The 19,101-nt window shown below is 44.5% G+C and overlaps 1 protein-coding gene across 5 annotated transcripts in view; it reads left to right on the forward strand.

The window, feature by feature from the left end:
• lrrc74b (leucine rich repeat containing 74B) overlaps positions 1–19,101 on the forward strand; it is a 161,672-nt gene that overhangs the window by 125,358 nt on the left and 17,213 nt on the right. For 4 of the 5 annotated variants that reach the window (XM_073065953.1, XM_073065950.1, XM_073065951.1 and 1 more), the window contains 2 exons: positions 4,190–4,306; positions 6,577–6,705. In XM_073065953.1, the coding sequence (XP_072922054.1) occupies positions 4,190–4,306; positions 6,577–6,705 (246 nt within the window). Of the gene's footprint in view, positions 1–4,189; positions 4,307–6,576; positions 6,706–9,847; positions 10,117–19,101 lie in introns of those variants that run through there. The other variant, XM_073065952.1, reaches the window with a different exon arrangement.

Raw genomic sequence — 19,101 nt, forward strand, 5'->3', positions numbered from 1 at the left:
GCCTTTCAAACTGGAAGAATCCCAGTGGACATATAACTGCCACCTTCTCTTTGTCAGCCTCACTCATGGGGTTCTGATAATACCCACTCCTCAAGTCAGCACACTGAACCACTTCGCATCACACAGGCCGGCCAGCGTGTCCTTGATTCTTGGGACCATATACAGATCAGGGACTATACGCCTGTTCAGAGTCCGATAGTCCACACATACCCATTCCTTCCCATTCTACTTTCTGGACACCACTATTGGAGATGATTAAGGGCTTCTGGATTCAGTGATGATCCCAGCTTCCTTCAACTTCCGCAGATGCTGTCAAAGTCCTCCACCTCTACAGGCGCCAATTGCTGCAACCTTTTTCTGAACGGGCTGTCCTCTGTCACCCGAATGGTGTGGTGAGTGCTCTTGGAACCACCCACATCAAACTTGTCAGTAGAAAAGAAATCTTCCAGATCAACATCTTCTCTATCAACCTCTTCTTCCAACCTCCAGGTATTGGGGAGACCCCGAAGTTGAATGACCAAGCAGTCAACTTTCCCTTTATTGGAGAGAGCTTCTCCCTGGCTACTCTCACAGGGACTCTGGACATTACTGTCACCGGAAAGAGGTGCACCATTGGCAACCCCTATCTAAGGATGACCTCCTTGTCTGAGGTGTTCTTGACACTCACTGTCATCCTGTTAACTTGTACAATCGAGGGCTCCTGCAGTTCGGGCCTCACCAGTACCCCAGCAGGTAAGCATGACTCCTCTTTGTGGTCTTCCGGATCATCCACCAAGAGGGCCTCGGCAACAGGCATTCTGGAAAATTTGGGGTTTCCAATCACTCTAACTACTTCCCCAGACCGGTTTGGACTGAATGTACCACACAGTCTCTCGTTTATGCTCATTTATGCTCATCATCCAGCCCAGTGCGGCCAAGTCCTTCCTCAAAAGCAGCTCAGAACACAGGGTGAATGGGCAATGTTTTCAAAAGCTCTCTCCAACTTTCTTCTTGCAGGCTGCCACTAGCCTCCTCACAATAGGAGTATTTGACCCCACAAGAATTGAAAGTTTGCCCTTCTCGATCAGGTCTGAACAAACCAACACTAATGTATCAAGGACCTCAGCTAACCCAGATCTCTAGCGCACTGAGGGGTGTCAATGGTAAATGCATCAAATACCAGTTGTAAAACGAACAGTACACCAGAGTAACCTGAGAGCTAGTGTCAAGTATGACTCTAGCATAAGTACCCTCAATTCGTAGTGATACACTGGGGCTTGGCCCCACTAAGCCTTCAGAAATAGTTTTTTTTGCTTTATGGTGTTGCTTGGGGACATTTTCACCCTGAGACGCCAGGCCATTCCCTCATTAGGTCTCTCCGTTTAAGTACTCGGGGGCTCACTCTTCAAAGGTTTTCCTGTCCTTCACACTCCAGTCTGAAGCGGCCCTCTTCACCACAGTTATAAAAGACAATACCGATCACTCCCCTTCTTGCGGGAACCCTGTTCACTTGCAGCCCTCTGATTAGTCCGTCCCCTCAAGGGGTCCGACTCTCTGTTAGCCTTATCGTGCAGGGTGGCTGCACCTGCTGATAACAACCAGGATATCTCAGTCCTAAACTCTGCCACAAGCTCCTTTATCACTCCCTGGGGTGGGCTATCAGTGGTCACTTCAGCCAAGGGGGCCACTACCGAAGACTGTACCCTGCTGATGAAGGCCTCCCGTGCCTCTGTCGCTTTCTCCTCCTCTCTTACTTCTCTGATCAGCTCATCAAACAAGGGAGGGGGGGCACATCTTAAAAGACATTTGGAGACCCCAAGCAATCAGGTCCTGTGGCTAGGTGCCTTGCATCACTTAGTCCATTCTTGATTGATTCACCTCAGCTGTTTGAATGGCCCCCCTACACTGCAAGCAACTCAGCTGCCTCTCTAGCCTAAAAATGTAGGCGGGAAGTTTCTCCCCCTTCTCCTGAAACATGCTCTGAAGCTCCATTAGACATCCTGTCGCGACAAAAACATTTTCTAGCGCTTGCATGTAGCCTTCAGAGGTAGCAAAGGGGTTCTGTGGATTTAAGGATCTCACTACATTAGCAGCCAGCCCCCTCAGACTCTCTACCAATTACTGTCTTTTCACGTCATCAGAGCACTGCCACTCATCCAGCTTCTAAGAGGTCTGCTTTGCTCAAGTCTCATACTCCTCTTCCCCTTAAGGGGTGGGCTTCATTCCCAAGAACAAGCTGAGCGTATGATAACTGGGACTTTGAACCTGGGCATTTTGCCATTTATTCGCCAGAGAGGTAAGGGCCGCTATCAACTCAGAATGCTCACCCTTTGCTGGAGACTCATTAAACCTTCCAAATCAGACCACTCCTTTCCCTCGCTCCGCAGAAACAAGAGCAACTTGGCTTTAAAGTCTCTGCCCCCCAACTGTGGGAAATTCAGTTTCCGATTCAGCATGCTCACCTTCACTCCCCTTCTCCCATGGCACCCCCTCTCCCAAGGCCCCAATAGTACTAGGCAGTTCCACTGCCGTTATGTCAGCGCTAGTCTGAACTAAAACAAAATCTTTGCCCACCATTTTCTCAAACCTCTGCTCCATGATCATAACTGTTCCTAATGCTTTAATGGTACTTAAAGTCCAAATTAACAATTCATTGGGACTACGAATGCCTACCCCACTCAATCCACATGCATTCGTTACTGGTAACCCTGTGGATTCACACCACCGCTCAGCCCCTGCAGTGTCCGTAGCCATGTATCTTAATCGCTTTACTGGACAATAGTTTAACACAGGCTTAAACACCTAACCCACTGGATCCATGTTCAGGGCAATCACATGACAACCAGCAAAATCAGTCTGGAACAATACTCCCAAAAATGAAACCCGGCTGGTTTCCTTGGCTGTGTAAGTCTAGGGAAGACGGATTCTGGTCCCGGCAAACTCGTGAGATTGAGACAGCTCTCCCACCCCAAATCCCAGTTTGTGTGGATGCTGTGTAATTTGCAATCCTGTTACAAATCAGTGCCAAGAAACAGCAGATAGCACACTACATATGATTAAAGGAATTATATTTATGAATCTTTACTAAAGAGTTAGTAAAGAAAAGATAGAAAAACTCAAAGGGCGCATTACAACTAAACAGTCAAATGTGCACCAGTTGGAGCACAATTCACCGATCCTCAGTCAATCTCACCATCCGGCTCCAGTGAATCATGATCTCCCCACCGGGTCGTATCCTACGACCGGTTCTCTCCAGCATCTTCTCTCTTCATCTCATGCCGAACAACAAGACCCAGGTCACATTCTGTTATCTCTAGCCATAACCCAAACACTGTTTCTACAGAAAAACCATCATGTTAGTAGTGAAACCTTTCCAGGATGTTACACATATAACGTAAAAAGAATCAGTCCCAACACAGGCTCCTGTGTAACATTACTAATCACAGGTAGCCAAGCAGAAAAGCCTCCCTTTATTCCCACTCTTTGCCTCCTAGCAATCAGCCATGGCTTTATCCATGCTAGAATCTTTCCTGGCAAGCCCAAGTAACTACCATGGGTTTGTAGCTTGTTAAGCAGCCTCATGTGTGGCACCTTGTCAAGGGCCTTACTTCTACAGACTCTGTGTCTATCTTATGCACAGAGAACTCACTTCCCCACGGTCCTGCGCAAATTCTAGTGGATCCCCTTCTCAACTCCGTTTTACCTTACGACGCTTGGGAATTTCTAGGTTATTGTTTTCCCTCAATATACTCATTAATTTTGTTTATGAGTTGTTAAGTTCTCAATTTACTCCTCAAGTACTTACTGCATGAATCAAAGATAATGTGTGAACATTACAGATGTTCCCTAGCTGTAATTGCATCTTTTCATTCAGGTAGTTCATGCATATCTCATTGGACATGGGAGAACATCTTTTGATTTTTAATATGGTACTGCAGCAGTCAGTGCCAAAAGTTGCCTCTATATTAGTATAATGCATGAGGAAAAGTTTACCAAAACTATATCAAAAGCTCATTTAAGGCTCACTTCTCCATCACATAATCCATGCAAGGTTGTAATATTCTACGTTTGACTTGCATAGAGATGCCAGGATGACCATATGCTCATGATGGGTTTAGGACTAAATGACCTAACCTCCCTGAATTCTGCAACTTGTGTCTTCCCAACAACACACAGCACCATGGCAATGATTCTTTGTATTTCTCTTTAGGATATCAGAGTTGATAATGATTTTGGGGACTTGTTCAATAGCATGAAAGAACAGGCTCCAGATCTGAAAATAAAACATGAGAGGAATCTTGATCAGTTCAAAATACCAAGGTCCAAGGTAAATATTTATTCTTGTTTTATGTCTGACAGAAAACTTTATATATTTTTAATTGTGTGATCTTACCTATTGTATAATCCAGTTGTCTTTTATTGTATATTGTAGAAGGTTCTTTTGGTAATATGAACTAAAATATATTCAAGAAGAACTGTATCTATTATTCTCATACACAGAATATCCCTGAATATACTTGTCAACACCCTCCCCCCACCCCACCCAATGACATTTGGTGATTCCTAGCCCTGCTCTGCATTAAGCCATTTCCAGATTAGTAACCTACAAATGTCTGGTCATTCATCTACCATCTACCTAGTAAAATTGGTCAAGTTTAAGTCCGCAATGCATTAGCACTTCTCATCCGCAATGCGGCAATAAAGTGGAAGCTGATTAAAGTAATTGTTTACTTTTTTATCCCTCCTTTCATAAGAGGTATATGTAAATAGGATGTTCTTGCATCACCATCCTGAGGACATCTTAATGTATTTCAACTGAAGATTTTTCTTTTAGTTCCTCTCCTCATAAGCGCATACTTTTTGGGGATGGATTGGACAGTAGAACAAATAATAGCAGCAAACACAATAAAGGCCTGTATTTGTATTCAGTGAATTTCACAACCTTGGGACATCCCAGAGCACTTCATTGTCATGGTCCCGTCTGGCAATTCCCCACCTTGCTATTACCTCAATAATTGGGCCTCAATACCCTCGTCTAATTTGCAATCATTCCCAGTTCCACTAATTACACACACCTGCTTACCATCAGTAAATGCTGGATAAAAATGCTGGAATCACAACAAGGAGCTGCCAATTCGTTGGTTGATTCTTGCATGAGTAACCTTGTTTCATGGTTCTTTAGGACTGTCAGTTCTAAGTTCCACACTGGTTCCTGGATTCTCTACGTGAACCTGGGCTCTGCGTAAAGACTCTCCAGGATACCTATTCCACGCTTGCTACAGTGCTAACACCTCCCAACTCTGTCTCCGTGCCTATGTCCTGCACTTGGGTTTGTACCCAGCCACGTCAGTGCAACATTCATAATCAATGAACTACTTTATTTTATTTTCTAAGTTATTCATTGGATGTGAATGTTGCTGGCAACATTGTTCTCTCTAGCTGCTCCTAAACAGAGCAGCCATTCCATTTTAGGAATGGGATCACTAGGGACTGGAATCACTCATAGGTCACAATGTGTTGGGTGGCTGATGTCCCTGGAATAAGATGGTGATTACAGTAGTTTCTTACCACTATTGCTGAGACTTTATTAAATTTCAGATTTATTTAGCTACTTAAATATTTTTACACAGAGGGTTGTGAGTGCCTGGAATGACTTGCCAGGGGTGGTGGTGGAGGCTAAAACATTAGGGGTATTTAAGAGCCTCTTGGACAGGCACATGGATGAAAGAAAAATGGAGGGTTATGGGGTAGTGTGGGTTTAGTACCTTTTTTAAGGATTATATGGGTCAGCACAACATGGAGGGCTGAAGGGCCTGAACTGTGCTGTAGTGTTCTATGGTTTTATGGTTAAATTTAAAACTCCCCAGTTGCTGTTTTTAGATGTGAATTCATGTCTCTGAAGCAGCGGTCCCAAACTCTGGCTACCACTACAGCAATATCTAATCAAAGTCATTCGGTAGGAAACCTATAGCTGAACTGTACTCAGACAATGCTCACATTAGCAACCTAATAACAAGCAAATAGTGATGAGTAAGGTATTGACCTTCATTCTTCTTTTACGCCTACCCAGAGAGAGGCCTCAGTTTAATATCTTATCTGAAGGCCAACATTATTTAACTGTGTAATACTCTCAAAGCACAGCACTGCAGCTTCAGTCTGGAGTTAAAAACCTGTGCCTTTGGAGTGGGACTTGAACTTGCAGTGCTCAAACGCAGAAGAAAGAGTGCCACCACCTTAAGCAATGTTGTCATTGCTGTATAATTTAAGCATGCAAAATAGCTACACTTGCTACTTACAAAGAGTTAACTATATTGTTTGAGACTTCCGTAGGCCATCGATCCTATGCTGCCAATCTAATTGGTTCCCAGGAAGTTCAGGAGAGAAAATGCTGGAAATACTCAGCAAGATAAGCAGCATCTGTGGAAAGAGAAACAGGAGTTAGCCTTTTGGATCAAAGTCCCCTCGTCAGCGCTGCAAGGATGGAAAATTGACCAGAAATTTAAAAAAAGAGAAAATTAGCATCTGAAAATAGATGTCCCACCACAAAAAATGTGGAGGAAACATGCTGATTGCTGATTAACTTGCTCCTTGTTACAGGTCGATCCCCTGACAAGACTGAAGGAATACATGAAGGAGAATCAGCTGAAGTTGGAGCATTTCTTGGACGCTTTTGAATTAGAGGAGAACAGGCGTATCAGACTCCATAAGTTCCACGAGGGACTGAAGGTCTGTATGTCACTACATCCTTTCCATCAAAATACAGTGAAGGCTGCCAAAAAGTCAGTCTTGTTAAGAAAAACTGTGAAAAATACAAGAGGTACTTTGATATCACAGTTTCTCATTAATTCCATAGCATAGGCACCCTGCAACACATCAACCCTTTTCATGATTTAGTCAAAGGAAAACTCAATTCAACAGTGATGATCTTTGTGAAATAGGTGACGTTAGTTGCATAGGGAACTGTTTTCTCAGGATGCATTGTAATAGAGAAACACTCTGTATCTAGGATTGCATGTTTAATATTTGCAGTGTGTAAGAGGCATTTATTTATCCATTTTTTTTCTGCCTGCTTGTTTGCTTATTTATTTATTTATTTAGAGATACAAGGCAGTATCAGGCCTTTCTAGCACAATGAGCCCATGCTGCTCAATTACATTCATGTGACCGACTAATCAACTAACCCATTTATCTTTGGCCAGGTACATGACCAGGACAAGAACAGAGGGATATGGATCATGTGTAGGCAGATGGGATTAATTAACTTGCCTTTGAGGTTAGCAAAAACATGATGGGCTGAAGGGCTGATTCCTGTTCTATGCTTATGCTGGCATAACTCTCAGAAAAGGATTCTCAATCATACTGAAACAAAATGCAGAAAATTTGAAATAGGGACATAATTACAAAGGCTAATTGCTACCAATTGGTGAGCTGTCCTGAATATAGATTTTACTGTACATTCTGACTGGTATCTTCAAAACAAAAACAAGGTCATATGAACTCAAGAGATTGCAATTACTGGAAATTTTGAGTAACACACAGAGATGCTGGAGGAACGCAGCAGGTCAGGCAGTATCTATAGAGAGGAATGAACAGTCAATGTTTGGGCTGAGACCCTTCATCTGAAATGAAGGGTCACAGCTCAAAAGATCAACTGTTTATGTCATAGAATCTGCCTGAGTTCATCCAGAATTTTGTGTGTGTTAAGACGGACTCATAACTCAGGACATCACGAGATATTTTATAGCCAATAAGATAAAATACAAAGAGTGCAGCCACTTGTGTAATTTGGTTTTTTTTGGTGGTTTGGGTAGCTGCCTTAATTGACCATCCCTAATTACCCTGTGAAGGTAAGTCTTGAACTACTGCAGTCATGATGAATGTACTATCAGGAAGGAAGTCTGGGTACTCCTCAGATTACCTAAGGGTTCAATTCTGGAGAACTGTGTAAAAACTACGTGTAAGTCAGAAACAGTTTCTCAGTAAGGGGAAGTAAATAGATGACAAAAATAACAACATTAGCTGAATTGCTTGCAACCAGCCAGTCATTGCAGATCTGATCATAAAAGAATCGGCAGAAACAACGAAATTCTAGTGAGACATTCATTTTTAATCACACCTGCCTCTTTTGGGGCAGGTATGACCTGTACAGAAAGGACAGTTTGCACTTGATTCCCAGGGGGACCAATATCCTGGTGGGTAGGTATGCTAAGGTTACTGGGGAGAGTTTAAACTAGAAATGTTGGGGGGTGGGAACCGAAATGAAGAGACTGGGGAAGAGGCTCACAAATAGAGAAAGCTTGGAGACAGTGTGTGAGCGAGGATAGGCAGGTGATAGAGAAGGGACGCACTCAGATGGACAGTTTGAAATGTGTCTATTTTAATGCAAGGAGTATTGTGAACAAAGCGGATGAGCTTAGTGCATGGATCATTACTTGGAGCTATGATGTGGTGGCCATTACAGAGACTTGGATGGCTCAGGGACAGGAATGGTTACTTCAAATGCTGGGTTTTCGATGTTTCAGAAAGGACAGGGAGGGAGGCAAAAGATGTGGGGGCGTGGCACTGTTGATCGGGGATAGTGTCACGGCTGCAGAAAAGGTGAACGTCATGGAGGGATTGTCTACGGAGTCTCTGTGGGTGGAGGTTAGGAACAGGAAGGGATCAATAACTTTACTGGGTGTTTTTTATAGGCTGCCAATTAGTAACAGGGATATTGAGGAGCGGACAGGGAAACAGATCCTGGAAGGGTGTAATAATAACAGAGTTGTCATGGTGGGAGATTTTAATTTACAAAATATCGATTGGCATCACCCTAGAGCGAGGGGTTTAGATGGAGTGGAGTTTGTTAGGTATGTTCTGGAAGTTTTCTTGACACAATATGTAGATAAGCCTACAAGAGGAGAGGCTGTACTTGATTTGGTATTGGGAAATGAACCTGGTCAGGTGTCAGTTCTCTCAATGGGAGAGCATTTTGGAGATAGTGACCATAATTCTATCTCCTTTACAATAGCATTGGAGAGAGATAGGAACAGACAAGTAAGAAAAGCATTTAATCGGAGTAAGGGGAATTATGAGGCTATCAGGCAGGAACTGGGAAGCTTAAATTGGGAACAGATGTTCTCAGGGAAAGGTATGGAAGAAATGTGTCAAATGTTCAGGGGATATTTGTGTGGAGTTCTGCATAGGTACGTTCAAATGAGACAGAGAAGTTATGGTAGGGTGCAGGAATCGTGGTGTACAAAGGCTGTAGTAAATCTAGTCAAGAAGAAAAGAAAAGCTTTCAAAAGGTTCAGAGAGCTAGGTAATGTTAGAGATCTGGAGGATTATAAGGCTAACTGGAAGGAGCTTAAGAAGGAAATTCGGAGAGCCAGAAGGGCCCATGAGAAGGCCATGGTGGGCAGGATTAAGGAAAACCCCAAGGCATTCTACAAGTATATGAAGAGCAAGAGGATAAGACATGTAAGAAACAGATCTATCAAGTGTGACAGTGGGAAAGTGTGTATGGAACCAGAGGAAATAGCAGAGGTACTTAGTGAACACTGAAGTAAAGTATTCATTATGGAAATGGATCTTGGTGATTGCAGTGACGACTTGCAGTGGACTGAAAAGATTGAGCATGTAGCTATAAAGAAAGAGGATGTGCTGGAGCTTTTGGAAAGTTGGATAAGTCGCCGGGGCTGGATGATATGTACCCCAGGCTATCATGGGAGGTGAGGGAAGAGATTGCTGAGCTGGGGATGAGAGAGGTTCCGGAGGATTGGTGGGTTGCGGATGTTGTTCCCTTATTCAAGAAATGGAGCAGAGATAGCCCAGGAAATTATAGACCAGTGAGTCTATAATTGACCAGTGACTCTTGTTATGACCCCAGCCCCCTCCTTTGTGAGAATCGCAAGAGAGAGAGAGAAGCCTTACGGTTTGGAATGTGGTCTGGCCTCTCAGCCAGACAAAAGCCACGGACATGGCCATTGTCTTGGGAGACACCTTTGTGGAATAAGGGACTGGACTACGTGCAAACCCTCAGGGCAACGTGGGCTGGGTGATGGGGAAAGATTGCCTCACCCCCACCCTGATTGACATCTACAACCCTGCCAGTCCAGATAAAAAGTGGGCTGCCGAGGCGGGGCCTCAGACGCACCAAGGAGACACACGAAGAAGACACGATAGCGCTTCCCGTCGGAGCGGGAAGCCATTTTGAAGGAAGCCACGTGCGTTAGATTCCGGATCGGGAGTCTGTGGCTGAAACCAAAGGAAAACCGTTTTAACTAACAACAGGGATTTGCTTCGCAAAGACGACGGGCAAGTGCTCCTTCTTTCTCACCACTCTCTCTCTCCAACACGTGAAATGCCAGCAGTTCCCAAAACGGGAAAGCCTGCAGATTTTGAGTGACTCTTATATTCCATTGGACTCAGTATTATCCCCTAGACAACGATAGAGCTTATTTCTGATTGATTATTACTATACCTGTGCTTAGATTGAGTTTTGATGACGTATATGATCTGAATGTTTTGTATTAACCATACGTTTGTGCCCCTTTATAAATAAAAAACGTTTGAAAATAGTACCATCAGACTTCAGCGGACCTCTCTATCTTTGCTGGTAAGTCACCCGGTTACTGGGAACGTAACAAGTGGGGTACTCGTCCCGGATTTGAAACCAAAGGGGAGGGTCAGTGAATCGGGCTGTAAGTCCAAACTTAAATCTGGTTACGCAGGTAGCCAGACAGGAAACCAGCAAAGATGGATGTGGATGAATTTATGAGAAACCCGACTGTAGAGGCGCTAGGGGCGGCTACCAAATTAGACTTGGTAAATCTGGCAAAGGAGTTAGACCTCACAGAGGTGAGGTCATCAATGAAAAAGCAGGAAGTGCGAAGGGTCATAACTCAGTATTACATTGGGAAGAAGGTGTTTGCAGCGGAGGATTTGGAAAATATCCCCGAAAAGAGATTAGCGAGTGGGACAGATCGGTTAGAGTTGGAGAAAGTAAGGTTGGAACATGAATTTAAAGTAAAGCAGCTGGAAGCAGCTGAGAAGGAGAAAGAGAAACAAAGGAGCCATAAGTTGGAGCTGGACAGGCGAAGGCAAGAGCGAAGAGCTCAAGGGGTAGAGAGAGAGGAGGGGTTTGATGTTAGTCGGGCATTGAGGTTGGTCCCCCCGATCAAGGAGATGGATGTTGATACTTATTTCTTGCTTTTTGAAAAGGTGGCAGTGAATCAGAAGAGGCCCAGAGAGCAGTGGGTGGCGTTGTTACAAAGTGTGTTACGAGGGAAAGCACAGCGGACATATGCAGCATTGCCCCCGGAAGGGGAAGGGAATTATGACCAAGTAAAGGAGGCCATTCTCCGGGGTTACGAGTTAGTAACTGAAGCGTATAGACAAAGGTTCAGAAATTTAAGGAAAGGGTGGAATCAAATGTATACCAAGCTAACCCATGAGAAGGGTGTGGTCTTGGACCGTTGGTGCACCGCGGAAAAGGTGGCCGAGAATTATGGGCGTCTTAGGGAGTTATTTTTGATTGAGGAATTTAAAGGTTGTGTTCCAGAAGAGATCCAGATGTATTTGAATGAGAGGACGAATCAGTCCATCTCAGAAATTGCTAGGTTCGCAGATGAATATGCCCTAACCCACAAGACAAAGTTTTCCTCGCCAAAAAGTTACCAGAGAGACCGTGGGAACGGTAGAGAAAGCCCGCTGGCTGAGGCGGAGATCCCGCTGGGAGCTAGTGGTAAAATTGAGGAGGAGAGGCAAGACGGCAGGAGAGGTCCTGGCTTGACCTGTTTTAATTGTGGAAAGGTGGGTCATATTGCATCTAAGTGCTTTGCTCCGAGAGAGGAGCCAGAGAGAAGGAAGGCAGTGGTCCCTATCGGGTGTGCCGTGGTAATTAGGAAATCGGCAAGAGGGTCCCAGGTAAGCAGAGAGCGCGAGGGGTCGGAGATTTATCTGTCACACGGAACCGTGTCTGTGAGGAAGGGGGACCCGCCAATTCCCATACGGATTTGGAGACACAGGGGCGGAGCTATCCTTGATTAGCCGTAATGTGTTAAAATTCGGACCTCGGACGGGAGAGGTAGCCCTGAGAGGCATAGGAAACCGGACCGAGGTAGTGCCTTTGCATAGGGTCCTTCTAGATTGTGAGTTGGTGTCGGGACCAGTGGAACTGGGGGTCCTGCCGGAGTTGCCGGGGGAAGGCGTGGACGTCCTTCTGGGTAACGACCTAGCAGGTGGGAAGATGGGTGCAGTTGTGAAGCTGACAACCCAGCCCGTGAGAGTTGAGACCCCTCCCTCAGATCCAAAAATCTATCCCGCATGCGCAGTCACTCGCAGCCTGTCGAGAGCGGCAGCTGAGAACGAGAGCAGTTTAAAATTGGCCAGTTTTGATTTGGCCCAGACATCTTTACCAACCCTGTGCCACGAGGGTTTCGAGGGTGGTAAAACGAGGAATAGTAACATAAAAGGGGGTAAGGGAGAGAAGGTAGATCTTTCCTTAGCGAAGAAAAAGGTCCTAGAGGTAGGAAATAAAGATGAGAAACAGATAAAGCTGTTAAAAGGTCCAGGGTTGGACATGGATGATCTGTCTGGTTTGGCAGAACTGTTTGAAGAAGTTGAAAATTCTAAAGGTGTTCCCAATAATGAAATGAGGGCAGTCCTAGATGAAAAAGATGCCATTACCTTGAAGAAGTCTGCTGGGTTGGCAGATGAGGTTGTTTCAGCCCGCGGGGTTGAGTTTACTCCGGAAGTGAGTTGCCCAGAGAGTAACTGGGAGGATCAGGGGAATTTAGAATTTGAAAAGGGTACGGGTATTGAAAGCCTGGAAGAGGCCAATGCCCCGTTTGAGTGTGTCCAAGATGGGGATGCACGTGGTCCTGAACCTAGTCACGGAGCTCAGAAAAAGTCTGAAGTATTTGACTCAGCTGGACAAGACGGCTGTCCTTTTGGATCAGATAGACTTGGTTCGGGGAAAAAGGGGTTAACCTTGGGAAGTGTGAGTTCCCAGATGGTTGTGCTGAAGGGGGTGTTCAGAGTTAATGTGGAGTTTACGAATGGGGAGATAACTGTTGTTGTGGAGGAGAATGGTAAATCTGTAGTTCCCAAATCGAATGAAAAAAAGTTAAAGTCTAGATTGATGCCTGCTCATCGAGTACAGGTTGATTTGGAATGTAAGGGTGCCTCACACGCTATTGTTATTCAAGAAAGCGCTGTGAGGAAGCCGAAATTTAAATGCGGCCGGAGAAAAAGGTTCGAACTGAAACACATCAGCCTGCATGGTCTTGACAAAAGGGTTAACTACCTGTGTAGCATTAAAGAATTGGGTGGAAATTCCCATGATGGACTAGATTGGGGACACAGAGTTAAGAGAATAACCCTTGTGAAAAGGAAAGGCGGGAGAGTACCTCGCCAAATTACTCAAGTTCCCCACGGGGGAACTCCCCAGAAAAGAGGCGATGGTTAATAGAAAATGCCATTTTTTAAACAGCAACGCTGGTTGTACGGGTTCGCGCCAAAGCCTGTGACTAATAAAGACAACCCCTTTGGAGACCTGCCGGTGAAATAACACGACCGAAACGATTAGTATTTGTATAAACTTTTGTAGATGCACCTAAGCTAAGATCACACCTCCTTAGTTTTGTTGCTGAAGAAAATAAATAAATAGGTGGTTATTGAGCTGAAGTTTGATGCTACAAGACTTTAGTATGGTACGTGATGTTAAGATATTAAAGAAAGGGGCACTGTAATTGTTACCTGTTTAGATACTGACTTGAATGTATAACGGTAGTACTCTGTGAAGAGAAAAGCTTGTGTAGTATGTTAGATTCCAAAAATCCTGTACGACTCTGTACCAACTTGTTTTTAACCGTTGGTAAAAAACTTTTAAGAGGGGAGGTGTTATGATCCCAGCCCCCTCCTTTGTGAGAATCGCAAGAGAGAGAGAGAAGCCTTACGGTTTGGAATGTGGTCTGGCCTCTCAGCCAGACAAAAGCCACGGACATGGCCATCATCTTGGGAGACACCTTTGTGGAATAAGGGACTGGACTACGTGCAAACCCTCAGGGCAACGTGGGCTGGGTGATGGGGAAAGATTGCCTCACCCCCACCCTGATTGACATCTACAACCCTGCCAGTCCAGATAAAAGCTGGGCTGCCAAGGCGGACGCACCAAGGAGACACACGAAGAAGACACGATAGCGCTTCCCGTCGGAGCGGGAAGCCATTTTGAAGGAAGCCACATGCATTAGATTCTGGATCGGGAGTCTGTGGCTGAAACCAAAGGAAAACCGTTTTAACTAACAACAGGGATTTGCTTCGCAAAGACGACGGGCAAGTGTTCCTTCTTTCTCACCACTCTCTCTCTCCAACACGTGAAATGCCAGCGGTTCCCAAAACAGGAAAGCCTGCAGATTTTGAGTGACTCTTATATTCCATTGGACTCAGTATTATCCCCTAGACAATGATAGAGCTTATTTCTGATTGATTATTACTATACCTGTGCTTAGATTGAGTTTTGACGACGTATATGATCTGAATGTTTTGTATTAACCATACGTTTGTGCCCCTTTATAAATAAAAAATGTTTGAAAATAGTACCATCAGACTTCAGCGGACCTCTCTATCTTTGCTGGTAAGTCACCCGGTTACTGGGAACGTAACACTCTTCAATGGTTGGTAAGCTGATGGAGAAGTTCCTGAGAGGAAGGACTTATGAACACTTGGAGAGGTGTAATATGATTAGGAATAGTCAGCATGTCTTTGTCAAAGGCAAGTCGTGCCTTACGAGCCTGATTGTATTTTTTGAGGATGTGACTAAACACATTGATGAAGGAAGAGCAGAAGATGTAGTGTACGTGGATTTCAGCAGAGCATTTGATAAGGTACCCCATGTAAGGCTTATTGAGAAAGTAAGGAGGCATGGGATCCAAGGGGACATTGCTATGTGGATCCAGAACTGGCTTGTCCACAGAAGGCAAAGAGTGATTGTAGACCGGTCATATTCTGAATAGAGGTCAGTGACCAGTGCTGTGCCTCAGGGATCTGTTTTGGGACCCTTGCTCTTGGTGATTTTTATAAATGACATGAATGAGGAAGTGGATGGATGGGTTAGTAGGTTTGCTGATGACAGAAAGGTTGGGGGTGTTGTGGATGGTGTGGAGGGTTGTCAGAGGTTACAGTGGAACATTGATTGGATGCAAAACTGGGCTGAGAAGTGGCAGATGGAGTTCAACCCAGATAAGTGTGAAGTGGTTCATTTTGGTAGGTCAAATATGACGGCAGAATTATAGTATTAATGGTAAGACTCTTGGCAGTGTGGAGAATCAGAGGGATCTTGGGGATCTTGAGCATCCATAGGATGCTGTAAACAGCTGTGCAGGTTGACTCTGTACCTCCTGCCAATCAGCCACTGCTTTATCCATGCTAGAATCTTCCCTGTAATGCCATGGACTCATAGCTTGTTAAATAGCCTCACATGTGGCATCTTGTGAAATACCTTCTGAAAATCCAAGTACACAACATCAACTGATGCTCCTTTGTCTATCCTGCTTTTATTTCTTCAAAGAATTCCAACAGACTTGCCAGGTGAGATTTTCCTTTGAGGAAACCATGCTAACTACGGTCTATTTTATCATATGCCTCCAAGTACTCTGAGACATCATCCTTAATAATCGACTCCAACATCTTCCCAACCATTGAGGTCAGGCTTACTAGCCTATAGTTTCCTTCCTTCTGCCTCTCTCCCTTCTTGCAGAGTGCATTACTAATGCCAATACAATCTCTTCAGCCACCTCTTTCAGAACCCTGGGGTGTACAACATCTAGTCCAAGTTACTTATCTACCTTCAGATCTTTCAGTTTCCCAAGAACCTTCCCTCTAGTAATGGTAACTTCATCACTTCATGACCCCCTGACACCAGGAACTTCCACCATACTGCTAGTGTCTTCCACAGTAAGACTGATGCAAAATACTTATTCAGTTCACCTGCCATTTCTTTGTCCCCCCATTACTACCTCTCCAGCATCGTTCTCCAGCCACATCGATAGCCACACTTGCCTCTCTATTACACTTCATGTATCTGATGAAACTTCTGGTATGCGTTTTTATATTATTTGTTAGCTTACTTTACCTACTTAATAACTCTTTAGTTGCCTTCTGTTGGTATTTAAAAACTTCCCAATTCCCTAACTTCCTACTAATTTTTGCTTGATTATGTGCCCTCCATTTGACTTTTATGTTGGCTTTGATTTCCCTTGTTAGCCATGGTTGTGTCATATTGTCTTTAGAATACTTCTTCCTTTTTGGGCTGTATATATCCTGTGCCTTCTGTATTGCTTCCAGAAATTTCAGCCATTGCTTCTCTGCCATCATCCCTGCCAGTGTCCTTTTCCAATGGCCAAATCCTCTCTCATGCCCCTGTATTTTCCTTTACTCCACTGTAATACTGATACATCTGACTTCAGCTTCTCTTTCTCAAATTTCAGGGTGAATTCGATCATATTATGATCACTTTCCCCTAAGGGTTCTTTTACTTTAAGCTCTCTAAACAATTCCCATTCATTGAACAACACCCAATCCAGAATAGCTGATCCCCAAATGGGTTCAACCACAGGCTGCTCTAAAAAGCCATCTCGTAGACACTCTAGAAATTTCCCCCTTTTGGAATCCTGCACCATCCTGATTTGCCCAATCTACCTGCATATTGAGGTCCCCCATGACTATTGTAACATTGTCCTTTTGGCTTGCATTTTCTATCTCCCATTATAATTTGTAAACCACATCCTTACTACTGTTTGGGGGTCTCTATATAACTCCCATCAGGGTCTTTTTACCCTTGCAGTTCTTTAGCTCTATCCACAATGATTCAATACCTTCTGACCCAATGTCACATCCTGGCCACCCCCTCTGTCCTTTCAATACAAAGTGTATCTTTGGACATTAACATCCAGGCTATAATCTCCTTTCAGCTGTGATTCAATGATGCCTACAACATCATACATGCCAATCTGCAACTGTGCTACAAGTTTATTGACCTTATTCTGTATACTGTGCTTATTCAAATATAACACATTTAGTCCTGTATTCACCTTTTTCAATTTTGTCTGCCTTTTACGTTGCAACTCATCCTGTTGACTGCAATTTCGCCCTATCATCGGCCTCTCCTTGGTAGGAGTCCCACTACACATTACCTCTGTTTGTAACCCAACTACCGCACCTTCAGCACTATCACTCGGCATCCCATCCCCCTGCCAAATCAGTTTAAACTCACCCAAACAACTCTGGCCAACCTGCTCACAAGGATATTAGACCCCCTCAGGTTCAGGTGTAACTGATCCCTTTTGGACAAGTCGTACATTCCCCAGAAGAGATCCAATGATCCATAGATCTGAACCCCTATCCCCTGCACCAGTTCCTCAGCCATGCATTCACCTGCCAAATCATCCTATTCTTATCTTCACTGGCATGTGGCACAGGCAGCAATCCAGAGATTACTACCCTGGAGATCCTGTTTCTCATTTTTCTACCTAGCTCCCTAAAATCTCTCTTCAGGGCCTCCTCACTTTGTCTACCTATGTCATTAGTGCCAAGACTTATGGCTGCTCACCCTCACCCTTGAGAATGCCATGGACACTATCCAAGATATTCTTGATCCTGGCACCAGGGAGACAACATACCATCCAGGTGTCTTTATCACACTCAGAGAACCTCATCTCTGTTCCTCTAACTAAGGAATCTCCTGTCAACACTGCAGTCCTCTTTCACTTCTCTGCTCTTCTGAGCCACAGCACCAGACTCAGTGCCAGAGACCCAGTCACTATGGCTCCACCCAGCAGGTCATCTCCTCTCTTTGTGGATTGTCACCTTGTTGTGTTGGAGAAGCTTGTGTGGTCCTGAGATCCCGAGAGCGATGCCGCCTAGAGCTGTGCTCCTGATAGGGTCACCCATGGCAGTAAGGTCGAGGGTGAGGTCCCTGACAAAGAACAATCCAACCAAGACCTCAAAGGTGGAACAGGCGGACGAAGATGAAGATCAAGTTCTGACGAAGGATCTCGGCCTAAAACGTTGACTGTTCGTTTCCACGGATGCTGCCCGACCTGCTGAGTTCCTTCAGCTTGTTTATACGTGTTGATTTGACCACAGCATCTGCAGTGTACTTTGTGTTTACTATCCATGGAGTAGGTTTTGCCATCTGAAACAGCCTGCTTCAGAAGCTGATAGAGCAACCACTGGGAATCAATGAACGTCTCATGACTCTGCGAATCCAGCTCATCAAGGACCAACACACCACCATCGTCAGCGCCTATGCTCCAACTCTGGACGCTAAAGATGAAGTAAAGATGAACTTCTACACCCAGTTTGATGACGTCCTTTCCTCTGTTCTCAACAATGACAAGATCATTCTCTTGGGAGACTTTAATGCCAGAATCAGGAAAGGTCATAGGCTCTGGACTGCAATAATAAGCAAGGAAGGGGTTGGCAAGGTCAACGCCAATGGAACACTCCTCACCAAATGTGCTGAACACAACCTGGTGATTACAAACACCCTATTTCACCAGAAAAACAGGCACAAAGTCTCCTGGCAACATCCATGCTCCAAACACTGACACCTCATTGACTACATCGTCGTACGAACTCGGGACCAACAAGATGTACTGATAACAAGAGCTGTTACTGGTGCCGACGAGTGCTGGACAGACCATCGACCCATCTTGTCCATCATGAGAATGAAGATTCGGCCCAAAAGGAAACACCAAAATCAGAACACTATCAAGAAATTCAATGTTGACATCCTTCAAGACATCAACCATGTGCAGAAGTTCCAACAAAATCTTCAAGAACAACTGCCTCAACAAATCTCACCATCTGTAGAAGAACACTGGAATCAATTGAAGAACGCTATCATCACTTCCTGCAAAGAAACAATTTGGTTCAAGATGAAAAACATCAGGATTGGTTCAATGATAATGACAAATTACTCCAACAACTCATCGACGAAAAGAGAAAAGCTTTTGTCACCTTATAAAATGACCAACAATTGGCTACCAAAAGGAAACGCTATCAGGAATGCAAGACTGCAGTCCAGAAGAGCACCCGAAACCTGAAACATAGAAACATAGAAAATAAGTGCAGGAGTAG

This window comes from Hemitrygon akajei, chromosome 14 (genome assembly GCF_048418815.1).
Source record: "Hemitrygon akajei chromosome 14, sHemAka1.3, whole genome shotgun sequence".
NCBI classification, from domain to species: Eukaryota; Metazoa; Chordata; class Chondrichthyes; order Myliobatiformes; family Dasyatidae; genus Hemitrygon; species Hemitrygon akajei.